The sequence below is a fragment of the Pollicipes pollicipes genome, unplaced genomic scaffold (assembly GCF_011947565.3).
Source record: "Pollicipes pollicipes isolate AB1234 unplaced genomic scaffold, Ppol_2.1 Scaffold_1332;HRSCAF=1558_pilon_pilon_pilon, whole genome shotgun sequence".
Classification (NCBI taxonomy): Eukaryota; Metazoa; Arthropoda; class Thecostraca; order Pollicipedomorpha; family Pollicipedidae; genus Pollicipes; species Pollicipes pollicipes.
In genome coordinates, this window is record NW_023595918.1 from 2,501 (window position 1) to 21,577 (window position 19,077).

The 19,077-nt window shown below is 49.7% G+C and overlaps 1 protein-coding gene across 1 annotated transcript in view; it reads left to right on the forward strand.

Annotated features, from left to right (window-relative positions):
* LOC119093155 (phenoloxidase-activating factor 3) overlaps nucleotides 1-3,969 on the forward strand; it is a gene marked incomplete at its 5' end in the record, with an annotated part of 4,468 nt that extends 499 nt beyond the window's left edge. The window contains 2 exons of the mRNA XM_037216097.1: nucleotides 1,471-1,560; nucleotides 2,344-3,969. Coding sequence (XP_037071992.1) covers nucleotides 1,471-1,560; nucleotides 2,344-2,657 — 404 coding nt within the window. The remainder of the gene's footprint in view (nucleotides 1-1,470; nucleotides 1,561-2,343) is intronic.
* Between the last annotated feature and the right edge of the window lie 15,108 nt (nucleotides 3,970-19,077).

The window sequence follows — 19,077 nt, forward strand, 5'->3', positions numbered from 1 at the left end:
AGGCGTGTTGGGCGCTCACTGTTTGACCATAACTGACATGACCTGTGGCCGGAGGAAGTGGCCGTGCTAAATTTCGACGGAAGTTAAAAGGACCATGCCGAGCAATGTGACAAGTAAAACTCTGCCGTTAACTTGGTACTTGGATAATCAGATGATATGACCAGGACCCACGCGTCAAGTACTGCTTAGAGTGAGTGCTGATCCCACAAATCCTGGCAAGCAAAAGGTTCGGGCAAAATAGTAAAAATGGCTGATATATATATATATATATATATATATATATATATATATATATATATATATATATGTATATATATTCATAATATCATTATATTTTACGCAAAGAATGTTCGATGCATAACGCATGCTTTGCATTTGTATTCACCATCGTAAGTAAACGAAGTTGTAGCTTTAAGAGTATATGCAATGTGGAGGCAAACGAGGGATGAGCATTCATGTATGCATTGTTCATAGCAGGCGCCCTCAATACGCACATCCCAGTTGTCCCTTATCGGTACACGCTATTTCGATTGACATGAAATGACCACAGACTTCGTAGCAAATGCGTATGAGTACGCGTACACGCGCCGATCGCCCGTTCTTAACACGGGCGCACGTTCTCCTCTTGAGCTATAAACGCACGCTACGCTTCGCTAACATTATGCGCACCGGTCATTCCTAATGCCGTGTACGCGCCCCTCTCTCCTTACTGCGCCTCAGGACTACCTGGTGCCGGACATTCCTCTCAATGCAGTGTTTGAAAATGTGTGTAAAAATGTCTTCCCATTAGACAATGCAAGCATGTTTTGCTTTTGGACTCAGATTCATTGCTCGTAAAGGAAATAATTGTTGCACTGTTAGATAGTCTTCCTGTCCGTAAAAAGTAAATAGGTCTGTTTATTCAAGCGTAAAACAGAAGGTTAGAAAATGCCCTCCTGTGATTGAAATAGGTAGTATCTCAATAACTGCAGGATGGGAACATCTCAAGAAATGATTCAAGAAAAGATAGCCATGGCCACCAGCTTAAATCTAGCAGGGAAAGCGTCGTTACAGAAAGTTCTTAGGTGTCCAAAAAGGCGTCCGGTGTGTGCAAAACTAGGACACGCTACCCTAGATGTGCATACATACAACATTGATATACCTACGATTATGATCTTTCATCAAGTATGATTTCCAAGCGTAATGTTGCAAGCTCTTCAACCTCCAGATCTTACAATACCGGCATGCTAGATGAAATTTGGTGATACGGCCGACTTAGACGCAAGGGCCTGACATTCAAAACATGCTTGCGGTAGCGGTTCGCCCTCGTACCGCCACAGCTGGTGGCAGATGATGTGACACCGATGCGAACGCCATCTGCAGGCGTCGTTAAGTGCCTGAAGATTATTGGTGTCATCGAGCATTTCCAGTTTGCTTACCTGTTGATGGAAGCAATCAGTGCCAGTTTGTTTACCTGTTGTGCGATTTCAGATTACGTTCGGCCCATCTGCCTGCCGTTCGACGCTTCAGTGCGGAGAGCACATGTGGGCCAGGAGCTCACTGTGGCCGGCTTTGGCGCCAGTGAGTATGGATGACTGCCCCGCCCACTGAGTGGGAGAACACGTCGCTGCGTCCGGAGGATGCATTTCACCCCCATTTGTACGCCGATAATGGGGCCCGCGGCGGCGTCACTGAAGCCCGGATACGGAGATCAAAACAGCGTCGAAGTCGGGCCAGTGCCGGACGTGCAATGACAGCGGGCCAAGGGCGATAAAGGCAAAATTATAAATATGGCCTCAGGGTGTGTGTTCGTTCATGGAAATTTGGGAGCTGTCTGGTTTAATTATTTTGCGATGCTTTTGCTTAGGTTGGTGTATATTTCAAGTGCCAGATTTTATACTTGGACGATTTACATTAAGTACGTTGTGAAGCACGCAAATTTTATTTTGGACCCGCACGAATTTCCATAGTTTCTTGTTTGATAAATATCTGGACATGAAGATGCGTGTAACCGAACATGCCCACTAGATATTTTTACCAAACAACGCAGCTTTTGTGCAAGTACCCTGATTTGATGGTGGAGCTGCGAAGTCATTTGGGGGCTTTTGCATCTAAGCCTTCATGTATCTTATCAAACAGCGATAGCCTTTGCCGCGGTTATTGTCTTTGAGACACCGAATCACTGCACATTGGCATATGTACGTGAACGTAGACGCCTCTTCTTAAATGTAACGTAACGGAATCGGTCTTGAAAATTGCGGGTGACATCAGAACACAATAAGCTGGGTGATAATGATGTGCATGTTCACCACATCCGTGCGATTTGTATTCGTCCGTGGTGACTCGGCAACTCGTCTGTTCCAGTTCGCGGCCAAGGCGACACCGTGCGCGAGCTGACCGTGCCCGTGGTGGGCAACAAGGAGTGCTCGCAAGTGTACCGGAGCTACAGGACCCTGATCGGAGCCGAGCAGATCTGCGCTGGCGGCGAGCGCGACCGCGGCGCGTGTGCCGGCGACGCCGGCGGGCCGCTCATGGCCATGCCCGCGCCCGGCCAGCCGCACTACCTGATTGGCGTCGTCTCGTTCGGCCCAGCCCGCTGCGGCACCAGGAACGTGCCCGACGTGTACACACGCGTCACCGAGTACGAGCAGTGGATCGTCAGTAACATGCGCGACTGAGGGCCGCGGCGGCGGCCACTGCTGGGTGGCGCGGAGGGGACGAATGAGACTGCTGTCGCGCGTCGGCAGCAGGCAGCGTGATTTGACTCCGGGCCTCCACGGAGCCAGGCCAAAACTCCACACAGTCTAGCAGGGTGATGGGTTGGGGTCATTATGCACTTCGAGTAATGTTATAAAAGCGTAGGCGCTAGGGTTGAAATGGATTCTCATTCTAATCCGTCGTTGAAAGGTGCACCGTGGCACATGTGGTTTAGAAGTCGCAGTCAGGGCCCTAGCTGCGGCTGTCCCAGCCGGGTGGAGTCGTCGAGCCAGGCTCCTCGCGCCTACACAGCACAGCTGACGGTGTCGGCATGGCCCGACTGGCGGGACCACCTGGACGACGGTCAGTCTTGCGCGGCGTATCAAATTATGCTGATCGTGGATGTGAATCTCACACTGCGCTTTATCGGCTGCACTTCTACATGGTCTGTCGCGCTTAGGACTGAGCTGATTTGACCGATCTGAAGGTGAGCCGATGAAACCGAACCGGGACTTGAATGCCATGACCAAATTGTTCATTGGTTGACAATTTTTATCATTACAAGCTCGTATTAAGCGGCGGCAGTTGGTTGGCCTTCTGTATAAGTTGTTAAATGTTTAGTAACGAGTCCAAATTACGAACATTGGCATTTGCCATGGGAGTCCACGACCCCCCCCAGGAGGACGAGCCTTAATCTGTAGTACACCCCATATCATTACACCTGCGGAGCTGGCCTCCGCGCGTCTGATCGCAGTTGAAGCAAGGCCGCTTTACAAAGGTCGGTTAGCTGAAATGCGAGACACGTCATTGGACATCTGATGCCATGCGGGGCATGGCAGCGCGTTGGCCCCGTGTCCTGGTCGTGGTGTGTAGATGAATGGTGTAAACGCAGTGACTTTTGTGCGTGACTGGGAATACAGTGGAATTACATCCTGTTTTGAGCAGATGCTGAATGCGTGAGGATGCTGTTTTTATAGTCCAGCCGTTTAATCCTTGAAGGACCAGACCTGCTGGCTAAAGGAATAATCACTCGTCCAGGGCCTGCTCCAAAACCCCATTGAAGTCACCAGAATGAAATATCTAAACCAGCATTTGCTTGGAATGCCATCCAAATGCACACCCGGACATCGTACAAAACCTGGTATCGACATTGGCTCTCTATTTTCAACTCCATAGAGCTTGGCGGCCTTTGTGGGCACAACCAACACCGCTAGTCGATAGCAAACTTTTTATTATAGTTATAATACAATTGCCATAGCCTGCGTTTGCCGTTTGCCATGCGCTTTGAATAAATTCGAGGATATTATTACGTGCTGTTTTACATGCATGCGCTTCCAAAAATCTCCTTAACAACGATGGGAATTAACACGAACAACAGAAATAACACCAACAACATCGCTTGGTTTGGGGTCAATTTGCACCCCCGCCCCCCTCTCAATTGAAGGTTTTCCCGAGTAACTTCCGAGCGTTTGGCGTCTTAGCCGCGCCACACCTTGTCAAGATGTAAGTGACCGAATGGACAAGTTGATGGCATGCAAAAATTGGATGATATAGTAACAAGAGGTAGAATTAAACAAGATGTTAATAGATGTAGTAGACGAGATACTCTGTAATCTTTGCCCAAGTAGACTTAATGTATGGGAGACAAAACGTTGCATTCGCGACCTTTTCAATAAACACCTCGGAGACCAGCGCAAGAGTGTACACATCACTTAAAAACATGACCGATCAACACTCAGCTATGGAACGGGGCGCGACAAATACCGACCTTAAAATAAAATTTTCAGCCACAGTTAAGACAATGAGGACCTCAAGATCTTAAGATCGTTGCATATTTGAAATCTTCGCCCTAGGCTGAACGTACAGACTTCAGCATGGGACATGGCGAAAAGCAACACTTAGGTTATGCACGTTTCTGAGGTTCCGGCAATGTTCGTGGTGGCTGGCACGCAGTAGGTAATGCTTTTACGTCATCTGTGTCGGACTTTGTAAGTCTCCAGCTTACACGCCTGTACTGGTGTTTTGTTGCGCTTTTAACGTGAACCTGCATACAGGATGTTGGGAGCAGGCCTGCAAAAGTGCCTGTTCCGACACCGACGAAATTTGGAGCTGTATTGTTACCGGGAGTCAAATCTTTCAGAAAGCGTTGCAATATATCTCTAGATGCAACAAACCACAAAAAGCAAAGACAGATTAATTGCAATGCGGCATAACCATCAAGCATTTTCGTTTCGGGAGTTCATTTGTACAAAAGCTTCATTTGCTGGCCAGCACACACTAAATGAAGGTTCAGACTAACCTAACATAATTATCATAGTTAAGTTTTTTATTTACATTTATCATATCATTAATTATCATAGTAGAGTTTCGTCGAGCTGGGATAATCTGTTGTAATATGGTCTTGCCTGCTGAATTTGTCTTCATGTTCGCAATTTTGCCGCCAGTTAGTGCACAAAAATATAAGTTTTTGTCACCGATCACGTCCGGTAAATCAGAGGCCTTTCCACCACTGATCGAGAGCTTGGGTGGCATACCTTTTTAACATCATTTAGTGTCAGTGCCTGGAAGATTGGGGGTTTTCTGGATTCAGGCGTCTTTTTTTTGCAGCATAATATCTTGATATGTTTTTGTTAAACTATCCTGAGCCCTTGTAACTCTTGAGGATGAGGGCAGCTCAAAATATTGAGCATTGCCATTAAAATCACTATTTCGTGTTACGACGTCATTTAACCAATATCTCCTGCAATGTTCAAGGTATCTAACTTATCAGAAATGATTTTCAACTCATGACGCCGAATGGGCTGAAACCACAGAAAACAATTGGTAAATCAACCGGTTGTGATCAAGGAAAATATGCGTTGTTTTTCGTCTCTCGACCGTAATCCAAGGCGCAAAAGTCACTTAAATGCATAGTGGCATGACCCAAAGCATAAAGACCAGAGGCTATGGGAATTTTGTCGTGTACACTGCCAGAATGTACTTACAAGTAAAATCAAAACTGAGCTATGCGATCTTTTCAACAGACATGTCCATAACTAGAAAGGTAGAGTAGATGAAAGTTGGTGACCAATCGGGGCATCAGAATAGCCATGTGGGCCAAAGATATGACCAGCGCTCGGACACGTGTTGGAAGTTCATATAAGCAAGAAATGCCTAGAAATTGTGCTTCAGCGTTATGAGTTCGGAGCTCCTTCTCATCTTGAAGATAATCTATCTTCAGTATGGCGGGAGGTCGCGGTTAAGCAGCGATATTGAGTTTGGAAGATGCGCTTATGGTTGGGTTTCCTTGTAAAAACAATCAACACCACCCTAGTATTTATCTCACTCACCGCACAAAATGTGTTTATTCCATTCATAGACACCCTTTTTGTGATACAACCAGATGGACAATATGTCATCGAGCTGCACTTAAAGCCCTCCCACCCAGAAATGCCCGTCGGCCTGTCCCGATAACTCATTTGGTTAGAGCGACTGCTTTCCGATTCGCCCATCAGTAGCGGGGTGGGTTCGAGTCGCTTGAGGTGTTCGCCATTTACCCGTGGCTGGCATAGGCTGCAGTCTGTGGCAGGGCCCGCGCTAACGGTTAAGTACCGTCAGAGGGCAGTTGCACCGTGCCGAACATTGCTGCACTTTAAGCTTTCGCCGCGCGATTCTGCCGTCGATTCTGAATTTGACAGTCGAATGGTAGTCTAGGAAAGACATTCAGCTCCCGCTCTTCCGGCCTTATTAGTTGAAAATTATGATGTTGTGTTGACGACCTTCAATATACCAGGAGATTCTGGTTAAGTGGCGTTTTAATGTTAACGAATAATGGTGTTGACTGATTTTTTCTCATAATATAATAGTGATTTGGCATTACAGCATCGTTAACACGCGCCCGGGTAGCCGGTTGAATATCCATCGCTCGGGTAAGGGTCAGTTTAACCCGCTGAGATCTCAGGAACTAAGAGAGATAGAGACACAGAATTACAGAGTGCATTGGCCTGTTCGTGGACGCACTGGCATCAAAATTTGACGTTCCTAGGTCATTTTCTTCAGCTTGAATAGGGTCAAACAGGGTCAAACTCCAGATCGGTGTCTTAAGTGACCCCACAACTTAGGCACATGTTTTAAGCAAAAGATCACTGGTGCTCATTTACGGTCAGTGACCATTTTTGACCTTTCACAGATCACGGTGACCAAAATCATACAAGACTGCTTTGAGTAGCATTTGAATAGCCGTCAAAGACTTCGCTAAACAGTATCTTCCTACAAACGAAGTGTAGACCCTGGTCGTTTTAGGTCAGTGACCTACACTGACCTTTGAGAAGTCTATGGAGGATGTATAATACGGTTCCTGTTCTCAATATTTTCGAAATGAACACCAGAAACTACCATGCACAGCAAGCCCTAGAGTAACAAAGCAGGCTGGTTTTAGCCTTGGAATGACCTTGATATCTGACCCTAGATTGATGAAACTTGTTCATTTAATTGTTGCGTTGCCTAAGGAACTATCTGAGAGATGTGTGGTTTCGTTTAACACTTCGTTATTGCATCAAACTGAACGAGTACCTAGAAATTGTCTTTGCTGAATCCATGGCCTGACTTTGAACTACCATCAGTCAGCGACCTTACAAGCCGACTCTAAATATTTGATACCGAACGATCCGCCATTCAACTGTCTACAGCTAAGCAAAATTTGGCGCCGCTACGCCGCTCGGAAACATTTCCTTTAGCTCAACCTAAGAACTTTCACCTCATAATGTCTTATGGTGACATCAGCGCTTACGCAACCAGCGTTACTTAGCGTGGGCGCACATCCCAGGAATTCATTAAACCAAAAGCTTCCACCTAAACCTTAAAAAACCCATGGCTTTAACGCATTGCATTTCGGCATGCTCCATGACTACTGAGAAAGCGGTCTTTACATTTCAAATGCGGATAGTGGCGTGTGTGTCTTCTGATCTCCAATCGTGTGAACGTTGTTGCGCTAAAATAGCCATATTTTGCGTGAGACCGATTACCCGGAACATTGAGTGAATTCTTCCGATTGTGCCCCACTTTCTAGTTTACCGATACAGTTACACCAGGTTCACAAATAATCCGTAAAAAGGAAAAACGAACAAGCTGTCAAATGAAATGACGAACAAATGAAAAACGAACAAATGAAACTACCGTAAAAACAGTATGACTCATTAAACATTTATCCAACGTTTTATTCAACAGTGACCAGTGGGTTTCTCGAACAACCAAAACTGTGGTGACATTCGACTGGCCGTCCAATCGTAAAACACGATAAAAAACAAACGCGGCCGCCAGTGATCCCACATTCGTCAAACCCTGAATTTACAGAAGGAGCTTCCTGGAGGATGAGAACGAGGAGACCCTGTCAGCAACCCCTCCTAGCGCTCCATCGTGACTGTTATGATATAGTTCTGGGCGGCCCCGGTTGGTGCGACTTCACGTTATTGTGTTGCTACGCTTCTGGGCGGCCCTGGTTGGTGCGACTTCACGGGACTGATCGGAACTCAGCGGCCTCAGCAGGGCTGGCATACACTGCACACGCCACGGGCTTTGTTTAATTGGTTGAAGGAGCATTTCCCCTAGAATGTACATCAGGTCAAAACTGCTGTGCTGCGGTGGCCCCCGCCCGAGCGGTGAGCATCCCGCCGGCCACCTCGGCGTGTGGCAACCTGGGCCACACTGTGCTTTAAACAGCTGTCGCATGTTACAGTCGATTTGTGTTGCCGTTGTGGTCCGCTTGTATTCTCTCGTGGAAGGCCTGCCAACATTTACAGACTGACATGACGTATGTGGGAGTTGGCCCGACAGTAACTTGACGTATGTACCTACAGCATGTCACTGGGTGCAAAATGAACATTAGGCAAGACAGTTGTAATAACCTTATTCCTGGAACAAACAGGAGAATGGAGAAACAATATCAGACGTTAAAGTGTTATCCTTCTTAAACAATAGCAGAATTTAAGAAATGTTTCGATAAAGGCATGTTGCCGAAATATCAACCCATCTACATCTCCATTCTCCTGGTTTTTCTCCGAGGAATAAGGCTATTACCACTGTCTAATTTATGTGAATAATGTTCCTCGTAAAAGCACTGAACAATTTACGTAAAATGAGCATCATATTAAAAGTGATATGTTTAGGTACCTATTGTAGCAACAGTATCCAGAATTGCGAGGGGGAGCTCAAAGAACCAGGAGGGAGAGGCTCAAGTCAGCACTGGAGGGTAAAGACCCATCCCCCCCCCGGCGAAAGTATAGCAAGTGATGTTCCTGATCCCAAGACAACGCCAGCCGTGTAACTTTAGGGCTGCATGTGTCGCATTCTGTAGCTGCAAAAACTGAAACGACAACGTTACATATGCATTTTCTATTACCCAATTTTAACTTCGCAATCACCTTTTCAGTCATAACTCTGCGCGATCGCGCTCAACTTCACAAGGCAGTAAAGTAGCAGCTGACATTGTTTTCGAAACATACTACTTTGTTTAGATCCATGTGTGGTCAGCCCAAAAATTTGTTACTTGGTTGCAAATCATAAAATGATTGTGTAAAAAACTTGAAGCCGTCGTGAGGGATTCTGGACGACGGTTGCACAACGACGCAGCTATTGTTTTATTGGGACATTTTTGATAGCCAAACGCACGACGTAGCAGCCGCTTTTGGACAAGGAAAGTATCGTCTGTTGCTTTTGTTCATCAGCTCTGGATTGTCAGTGTCGCGTGTTCCTGCCGTAAAATTTCCCGGCCACAGCGGTGTAGAAGATATGCCATTTCAGTGAAACGCCACCTGCTGAGTGAGCCTTTGGTTACGATCCCTTGCCGCTGCATTTTTCCCGCCACGCAGCGACCTGTGGTATGTGATTATGCCTGTGCATGCCTGGATTTGCGTGTGTGCTGACATTCGACATTACGTGAGTTCGGGCTTGTGGTTCTTGACGATAGGCAGTAAAAGCTACCAGATCATTATGGATAGTTCATAGACATGTTCATCTCCATGCCACCGTGAGCGGAGATGGATGAGTCACATTTCAAATGCCAAGGATGGGTGGGTCGTGCATTTTCAAACGGGCTTGTCGATAACAGGAAGGTCAAGGAAGGTTAAGACACGAGCAGCGCATTGACATGAGTTTGAAGTTAATGTAAACGAGTTAGCCTTTGCGCTCGTCATGCTCTGGCATCATAAGATGGAAGTTCGCTGGAAATAAGGTAAAGGTTGATAGTCTTTAGTTTGCGAGGTGGTACTGCTTAAACGACCTTTTCAAGCAGCCAATAGTTACGGCTGAGTAAATTCGACGTTCCGAGGCTATGTCCATAGTCTGGCTTCTTCGCCACAATAGATGAAGATCACACCAGTTGTTTCACTCTGGAGCATATCACACCAAATGTGAGGATTCCATTCCTCAATGTCCATTGTGTGATGCAATCAGCTGAGGGATATGCGGTTGAACTGTACTTTAACCCCACGGCATCACATACAGCAGCATACCTCAGCACAACACATGACTACTAAGAAAACAGGCCTTATACCACAAATGCTGAGAGCAGTGCCATCTTCTGATCTCCAGTCGTGTGAGTCTAGGCTTTCTAAAAATATCGCTCCTTCTCTGGAAAAGCGGATAGTGGGACCGCTGAGCAAGGCCCGCCGCCTGGCAGCACGCCCCCGATCTAAGAACAGCAGCCGATCTGGTGGCCCCAGGGGACACAGCTGGCTAATCTGTGGCGCTCACTAAAACGTACGCGGTTAAATGTTGGCAGGTAGAAATTCCAGGCAGACACTTAAAAATGGAAGGATTGAGTACAGGCGACAATGTTTTATGACACACTAGAAATTTCGCGCGTCTGTGGTGCGTTTCCCTTCGTTTTCATTTTTGAGCTGTGCCCCTCCATCCCCCTCCCCCCGTTGTTGAATGCTGGGTGCGCCCATGTTCAACAATACGTCAGTTTCGCCATGATACCACGGAAAGGTAAAAACAAGTTGTCCTGATGTAAAACTTCTGTCAAACAAATGCCACCGAACCATCAAGTTCTTTTGATAGATAGCAAACTGTGCAGGCCGGTGAATACCACCGAACCATCAACTTCTGCTGATAGGTGGAAAGCTGTGCAGGCCGTTGAACGCCATCAGGCATCAGCTGGGGTTTTCACGGCCTTAGCGTAGCGCGCACTGGTAGTGCTGGTCTGAAACCACACCAGTTCGATTGTCCCTGGAAACCACAGCGTGCCCAACTGGAAGTGAGGTTCGCCAAACATGTACATCGGTGAGGTCTCTTTTAACCTCTTACCAAGGATATTGCCTGAGGGCAAAACGAAACGTAGCGTTCGCGACCTGTTTTATGGGCACCTTGAAAACACACGCTTGCGAAGAGTGAGCATACCACTAAATAAACACATGGTGGCATCATTCGCGGCAATGGAGAATGATGCCACAAATGCCAGCAGTCAAGCAGAAGTTTTTAGCAAAAGTGGCATGCCACGCGAATCTCAGGATATAAAAATTGCTGCACAGCCGTAACCTTCTCCAGGGGCTGGACATACGAACAATCTTGTGACTTTGACGCTCCAACGCTTAGCTCTCGAAGAATTTGACGCGCTCTTTGAGCAAAGCGGTTTGCTTAAATACGTTTAGAAGGAGTTGTTTGGTCGTCGTGGTGAACACCGACACCTGCCGGCAAATTCCTCCCTATGCAGGACAGAATCGAGCAGTCGGTGATAGAACGTAAAAATCTGAGTAACTGGAATGCTCGTGGTGTTCGTGCAATGTTTTTGGAACATGGCATTTGCGTTAAATGACAAAGTAATTAGTGACGAGTCATTATATGCCAAACCTTGAAGTCCCCTATATACCTTCAAACTGGCCACCGTATGCTATAAAGTTGCCAGATATTGGAAGTTCTTTTTTTGTCCCGATTCAGGCGTTATCTCGTAGCAAACTTGTCAACATTTCCAGACTTACCTAACATATCAATGAGTTAAAATGATAAAAACATGTAAGGCACCTCCAAGATACTACGTGGTACGAAATGCACATGCAACTAATCATGATGCCTTCAGATACCTAGTGTGTGTACCAGCATTTCAGGGAAATTCTCCGCATCCCCTTGATCCGATATCCCTTTTTGCCCATATGCATTAGGGGATGAAAGGAACATTGAGGAGGAGGGGAGGAGAGGGGGCGGGGGTACGTCAGCATTAGTGGAGCCGGCTCATGCCCAAGTGTATGGAGTGACGGCGCTGGATGGAGGTTCCCGACTCACTCTGGTAACGTCGCGGCTGGGCTAATCAATACACGGCGCATTGATACAGGATCTGCAACTGCGATCATAAGATGGGAGCAGGAACAGTGGCACAGCGAGAGCAGTGTTGTGCCAATGGTGGCTGCGAGCCTTGCGGTCGACTAAAATATGCCACAATACTGGGTACGAACCGTGAACCCCGGGTCGGGCACGGCGTCTTGCCCGGCTGTCAAAGACAGGTATAGTGGGTACTGGCCAAATGGGGTTGGCCTGGCCCCTGCAGCCGCCCTGAGATTTGGACCGCCTGACCGGGAAGTGTGGGCTGGCGCCTGGCCAGACCGGGTCAGCCTGGCCCCTGCAGCCGCCCTGAGATTTTGACCGACTGGCCGGGAAAGGTGGGCTGGCGCCTGGCCAGACCGGGCCAGCCTGAGCAGGCTGCGGGCATGTGCGGCCGTGTCCGAGCAGGCTGTGCGGCACGTAAAACCCTTCACAGTCCTGTCTGACAAACACGTCGTAGAAAAATGGACCAGGCTATCCCATGGACTAGATCGGCTTACTCTGGCTGCTGGGATCATGGAGCATGCAACAAGCTCCGCTTAGCAAGTGATGTGAACACAAAATCACCCATGCAAAATATTCGATGTACTGATGCTTTAATCTGCGAGGGGTGAATAAGCGGGCTGCACGCCAAGAAAGCAAGGTCGGAGCGAGATCGCGCGGAGTCGCGGGGTAAATGACCCGTCGTCATTACATGGTGCAACATGCTAACGCGACCCGGGTGATAGAGCCTCACCGCTGCACCATCAAACGCTCTTTCAGATGTCAACTGCAGTGGGTTTTTAACCTCTGGGGGATGCATTTGGGGAATCGAACCGAACATTTTGTCGGGCACGCCTAGCTAGTAGCATGCTTGTGCGCGGTCAAGCTTCAATTATATGTGTGGAAAATTATACTTCATACTACTATACATAGTACTCACTCATTTGTTTACCCTCAATGTGTGCTTTTGAGCTGCAGAATTTGCAGTTAAAGGAGAACAATCAGCGTCAGTTCGGCGACACAGCCTCTGGGTGGAAGACCCTGAACATCGTGTGCGATGGAGCCAGCAACCAGGCGTGGCCGGTGCGCTGCGGCTCGGTCGACGCCGCAGGGGTGGCAAGTCGTGCGCGCCTGCGCATGACAACAATCGACCGTTTCAAAACTCGCTGCGATCCCCATGCGTAGAGCATGACTCATTTCGAGGCCCTGTGAAACTTGCGCAGTCTGTCCACCTCACACATGCGGTGTGCAGAGTTTACTAGCAGCACATGGATGGCACTTATCCGTCCGTTCTAAGAATAATCGGAGCTAAAGCAATATGTCATAATGCCGCGAGCACGATTGGTCCATCAGCCGACGTTCTGCCGCGGAATCCCGAGCACGAGCTCCACTAACACGTCTGCTCTATACAGTAGCATGTACCAATTTCTCTCAGACACTCTCATCCCTCGTCAGTCTAAAAAACTGCCGGCTTAACTGAATCGAACTGGATGGTCGGGATTATGGCCGGGCTTACCAGACTAGCATGCAGCCGGATGCAGCGCCAGCTGGGAGGGAGCGCCCTCCCGTCACGGATCAGCCCCGAAACTGGAGGCCGTCCGGGATGACGGGTTCCCGGATAGCGCGGATGTAATGTTTTATTCGAAAATCTGATCGTTTCACCAGTTAGTGCTTGGGTGCCGGAACCGACAAGGATCGGCCATGGTGTTGTAACTGGAGGCGGCTATCAGTGTATTGTATATTGCAGATAGACATCCCCCGGTACGGGCAGAGTGCCGGCAGGCATCAGCCCGTGAACACCGGCACGCAGCCGCCTGTACACGCCGGCAGGCATCAGCCCACGCACTGCTCCAGGTTCCGCCGGCACTAATTCGGTATAACCCGCCGACACCGTGTCACAATAATCACAATATTGCATCTGCTGCTGCCAATATTTTTACGGATGCACCACAGTATCAGCACGGGTCGTCAGAAAAAGTGACAGAGCTTAGTTCAAAAATATACTTTAACCAATCCTACCCCGGGCGCGGGCTTCCCGGCGACCGAGCTCCGAGCCGAGCAGGGGAGAGGAGCGGAGGGGGGGAGGGGTATCGCATCCTCTCCCCGTGATAGTGCCGCTTGCTGGGCCGACCATTAAGCATCAAACGCTGACTGGTTTATCCTGATAACATCTGCATTTCTAAAATGAAAGTAGCAGTGACTTCATATAGGTGACAGATATGGATCAAAAATCGAAAAAATATCACGGATTTTTTTATCTGATGCAGTTGTCACGTTCATCAGTTACTTTCGACGCAACCAACGCAGATGGCTGCTTTGATATTAATGGTGACATGGCGACACTTCGGCAATATTCCAAAATTCGGAATACCTGGACGTATCCGGGGAACGCGATACGGAGAGATAACAAAACCAGTGGAAACTGGTGTCTGAATGAATACATGCAGAGCACATGGGGTGGTGCTTACCTGTTACCAGAAACGCAGGAATAAGCGAGCTATGGGTGTCTACTGGGGTGGTGAAAGGGGAGGGAGCTCTGCGACCAGTCAGATCATTGCCGGCCACGAAGCTATGTGTTGTAAATAAAGTATGGTGTCTATATAGCATGCATGCTTACAATGGTAGTGTTTGCAGCATGTGTCATGCCATAGGCGTATCCAGTTTCCAAACGAGGGCGAGTGACACGCGACTGGAGCATTGTATATTTCTGCGGCCGCCAGCTGACCGTCCACTGCATGTGACGACGGTCTTCGTGTACTACAATCCCGCCATTTGTCGGTCCTGGACCTGCCTGTGGTAGTTCAAGATGCTGCTTATGACACTGGAGTGATGAATGGAAGGCAACATTACGCTAAGCGCTGTCCTGTTCCAACTGATATAAGCCCACCCCCCCCCCCCCCTTACTCTCACTCTAGAAACGTCTCTGCTCAGAATGACCTTGTCCTCCTAGCAGGTTTACATGAGCGGATAGTTTCCTGCGTTTTCCATTCATGACGCTGTACTGCTTGTAAAGGTTTGAGGCTATGTTCCCCTGCAGCCCCTTTCGCAAGAACCCAAGCACGCCTTTGGCACCGTATACATTGATCGTTTGTGCAAATACTGGCTGAAGTACAAAGATGCCGAGTTATTTCGTACACACCTGCATTGCTAGACGGTGTTGCAATTCGTTTGGAACAATTTGTTTGTTGAAACACGGTTTGGAACCCCTCCTTTTTCGAGCGCTGGAACCGCCTCTGGCGCACCGAATCGCTTCTATCGAAACTGAGTCCGCCTCTCCACCGCAGGGTATCGCGGCGACGCAAGACTATCAGACACTGGTGGAGGAGTAAGTGAGCAGTCCAATAAGCAATAGTGTAGGTGAAAATGGGCAGACAATTCTGATCCGCTCTCGTGGGCAAAAAAAATAAAAATGGATGCGCCCATTCTGGGACTTTCATAGTAACGTCGACCACAGTAACCAGAGGAGATGGAAACGGAAAACCAACTGCACGGAGCAGGCGGACGGACCGACCACAACTCACCGACGCATTCTTCAACTGTCCAACCCATAGGGTCCCCTCAGACCCACCAGAAATCGCCGATTTAACCTTTTCCGAAACCGATCTCGCCTAAGCTCTTGCTCAAGCCAAGAGCTATGGTCAGTTGAATGCCAAAATGCTAATGGTAAATGCTAGGAATGCCGACACCCGTCGCCAAGTGTTTGGTAATAAAATTAAAGACAGCCTTGCAGAGATTCAGCGATCCCCAGCACTGCCTGGCACCTGCACCACCGCAGCGATAATCGAATCACAATGACATTCTCCTCCACTCTCCATCTGGCCCTCAGCCACGAATAGATTGCTTCCCAGACGTTCCAGTGGATACAGATCCGTGTCAAGTCCCCCTCCGTCGAACGGCTTTAGCAAACACAAACTGCGCTCGTAGGGCCGAATGGTGAGCATGGCGGATTGGCGAGTTTAGGGAAATGGAGTTTTGGAACCCCATGGAACTACATGGAATCATTGGAGCCGATAGCCCGAACACCATGATGCGGAGCAGGTCGAATGCTTTTCGCAAATCAACCATATCAGTACTTTTTTAACCCAGTCATGGCGCGAAACCTTATGAACGAAGTAACTGCCGAAAATGGAGCAATGGCGAAGATAAAGAGATTATTGGACACCGGCGCTGATCCCAGCCGTTGCTGAGCAACAATCCCAGTCAAACCACAACTCTCGCAAACGAAAAGTCAAACGCATCCTGATAGGCGCCCTCAAAAGCTAGTCGTGATTTAACCAATATCGCACGTACCGAAGAAGTGTACAAATTGACTTGTACTTTGCCTACGGCAAACAGATAATCATGCCTTAAAAACGAGTTTCCAAGCCTAAAGATATCCCGAGCAAATAAACGTTAAGGAGAACGTTGTCACCTTTACGCTGTCAATGACCTTTACGCCATGCAGAAAGACGCTCCAAGATTAAACAATCATGTGACAGAAAAGGACAATTTGCTGTGGTGAAGTTACTACTGCCGCCCACTCGCTCACCACAGGTGACGCTATGTTGAAACAAAATGTTTCAGGACTATTACAACGTAAATAAGTCTCAACGACAGAAATACACCTGATTAATTATTTTGACGGCGTGCAGCTTTCTGCGCATCCAGTGAAAATTGCCTTTTCATAGGGCCATCGGCAACACTCGGGTATTTCAAATCCCGTAAATTCGTCGTTCAAGTCCGTACCTTCGTTAGAACACTATTGACACCTTCGCGCCACGTAGAGTGCGTTTCACTGGGAAACTCTGAAGACATATCTACATCATGCCTCGAGCTCAAAATATAAACAAACCCACAAAATATCATAGCCGGCGCCGACCATACGACCAACGCAGCCAGGCCCAAACCGCGCAACGGCAGGCAACTATTGAGTCAGCTCTAACCCACCAGCAGACCTACAGAGGCATCGTCATCAGCGACCCGCTATAAGACTTCGCCATTTGTAAAGACGCACGGCTGCGGCTGGCGCGCCTGAGGCAGCGGATGGCCCATGGCCGCTGGCGCGAGAGGTCGCGCACCTCCAGCGTCGCCATCGGCGGCCGCGACACGTGCACATGTAAACCGGTTTGGCCCAGTCTCGGAAAGGTTGCCAGCAATACGCGGATCGGCCAGAATACTGCTGCATTCTCGGGAACCTGTCACAAGCATAAAAACAAGTTACGTAACCCATAGACCTTCATTGACCTCAATAACACAGTGTGCAGCACCATATTCGCACAGAATTTCCAGACGTGAATATGACACATCGCTGAGAAATGATAATCTCAATCAATGTGACCAAGTGGCCATGTCTGCACGCAGACGATTCATAGCATGAAGGCACAGGTAACCAAAACAAACACAGTGGTGACGAACGGACCAGTCGAAACGTACAGACGTGAATCATTTTTCAGCATTGAAAGGCTAACACATACACATCGTAACAGCAACTGAATATAACATCCATCAACGGGAACGTCTTCCCCCAAACCAAACGTTAAAGCAGTCGTCCCTTGTACGCCAAACGGCAGATCCAGGACATAATCCCCCTAATCCCAAGACAGCAAGCATAATCTCCACGTCCCCAGTCACAAAACCGTCAACGGAAAGGGCAACAGACGATATCGCTGAACCCTGGCAGACCACAGGCCCGCGCATCACAGCACTCCACACCGGTGTAGCACGCGTCACCCACCACACAGCAGATGTCGGCTGATCGACCGCAGCCCCCCCCCCCCCCCCTCCCACGGGTTGATCACGAGTATCCCCGACGGATCGATCAGGGGAAGGGGGGCAGGCGAGTACCCCAGACGTGTCGATCAGAGGGGGCGGGGGAGGTGTTCCATACGGGTCGACCAGAGGGATGGTGAGGGGATTATCCCAAACGGATCGATCAGGGGGAGGGGGCAGGCGAGTACCCCAGACGTGTCGATCAGAGGGGGGGGGGGGGAGGTGTTCCATACGGGTCGACCAGAGGGATGGTGAGGGGATTATCCCAAACGGATCGATCAAAGGGAACGAGTACTGCTGACGTGTCGATAAAAAGGGGAAGGGGGGGGGGGGCGAGTACCCTAGACAGGCCGATCACGAGGGGAGGGGGAGCACCTAGAGGGACCATAGGGGCACAGTACTCCAGAAGGGCCTGTCAAGGGGGGGGGGGGGGTGAGTACCCTGACAGGCCATTCACAAGGGGCAGGGCAGCCAGAGGGGCCAATAAAGGGACAAGTACCGTCCCGCTCAATGAGGAGGGGGGGGGGAGGGGGGGCCGCGCACCCCCCACAGGCCAATCACGGAGAGGCACCTAGAGGGGCCAATACAAGGGCGAGTACGCCACAGGCCGGTGAGGGGGGGAGGGGAGGGGAAGGGGAGGGGGAGGGGACGGGAGAGGGGGGGGGGGAGGGGGAGGCGAGTATCCTAAACGGAACGATTCACGGCGGGAAGAGAGAGCACCCCAGACGCGTCATCAGAGGAGCCATCAGAGAGGCAAGTACCCCAAGATGGGTAGATCACGAAGACGGGGCAACCGGACAGGGTTGTCGGCGTCCAACAGTGGGCCGGCAGTGCTGCAACAGAGTGTCGGAGCCAATGGTACTGAGCGTCCGCGGCCCGCGTCCGCCGCCGGAAACAGGCCTCTTCCGTCCTACGGAGCCCGGAGCAACCGAGCTCTCCACACTGGAATGTAAAGTGGGCTGGCCGGCAGCGGAGAATCACGGCCGCCGGGAGCTGCATGGCACGCGGACGTCCGGGATAACGTGATGGAGGGGCTCCGTCCCCCGGGGCCCGCATGGTCTGACGCCACCCCTCTAAAACGACACACTGCTGCCAGCTGCACGAGCCGTCCACCACGGAGCGGGCGCCGCGCCTCCCCAGCTGCGCCGGCTCGCCGTCACGGTGCCGGCCCCAGGCAGCCGGCGCCGTCTCTCCGCTGCGCGTGGTCCCGCCACAGACAGCTATAATGCAATATCCACCCCCCCGCTCCCAAGGCCCCAAGAGAAGTCGGAACATCACCAGCCCGCCGGGCCGTCCGGCGGCGCGCAGTACTAGCAGAGACCGCCATGTGTCACTACCGGAGCCGCCTCGCGGCCGCCAGATGTCACCGCTGGGGGCGCG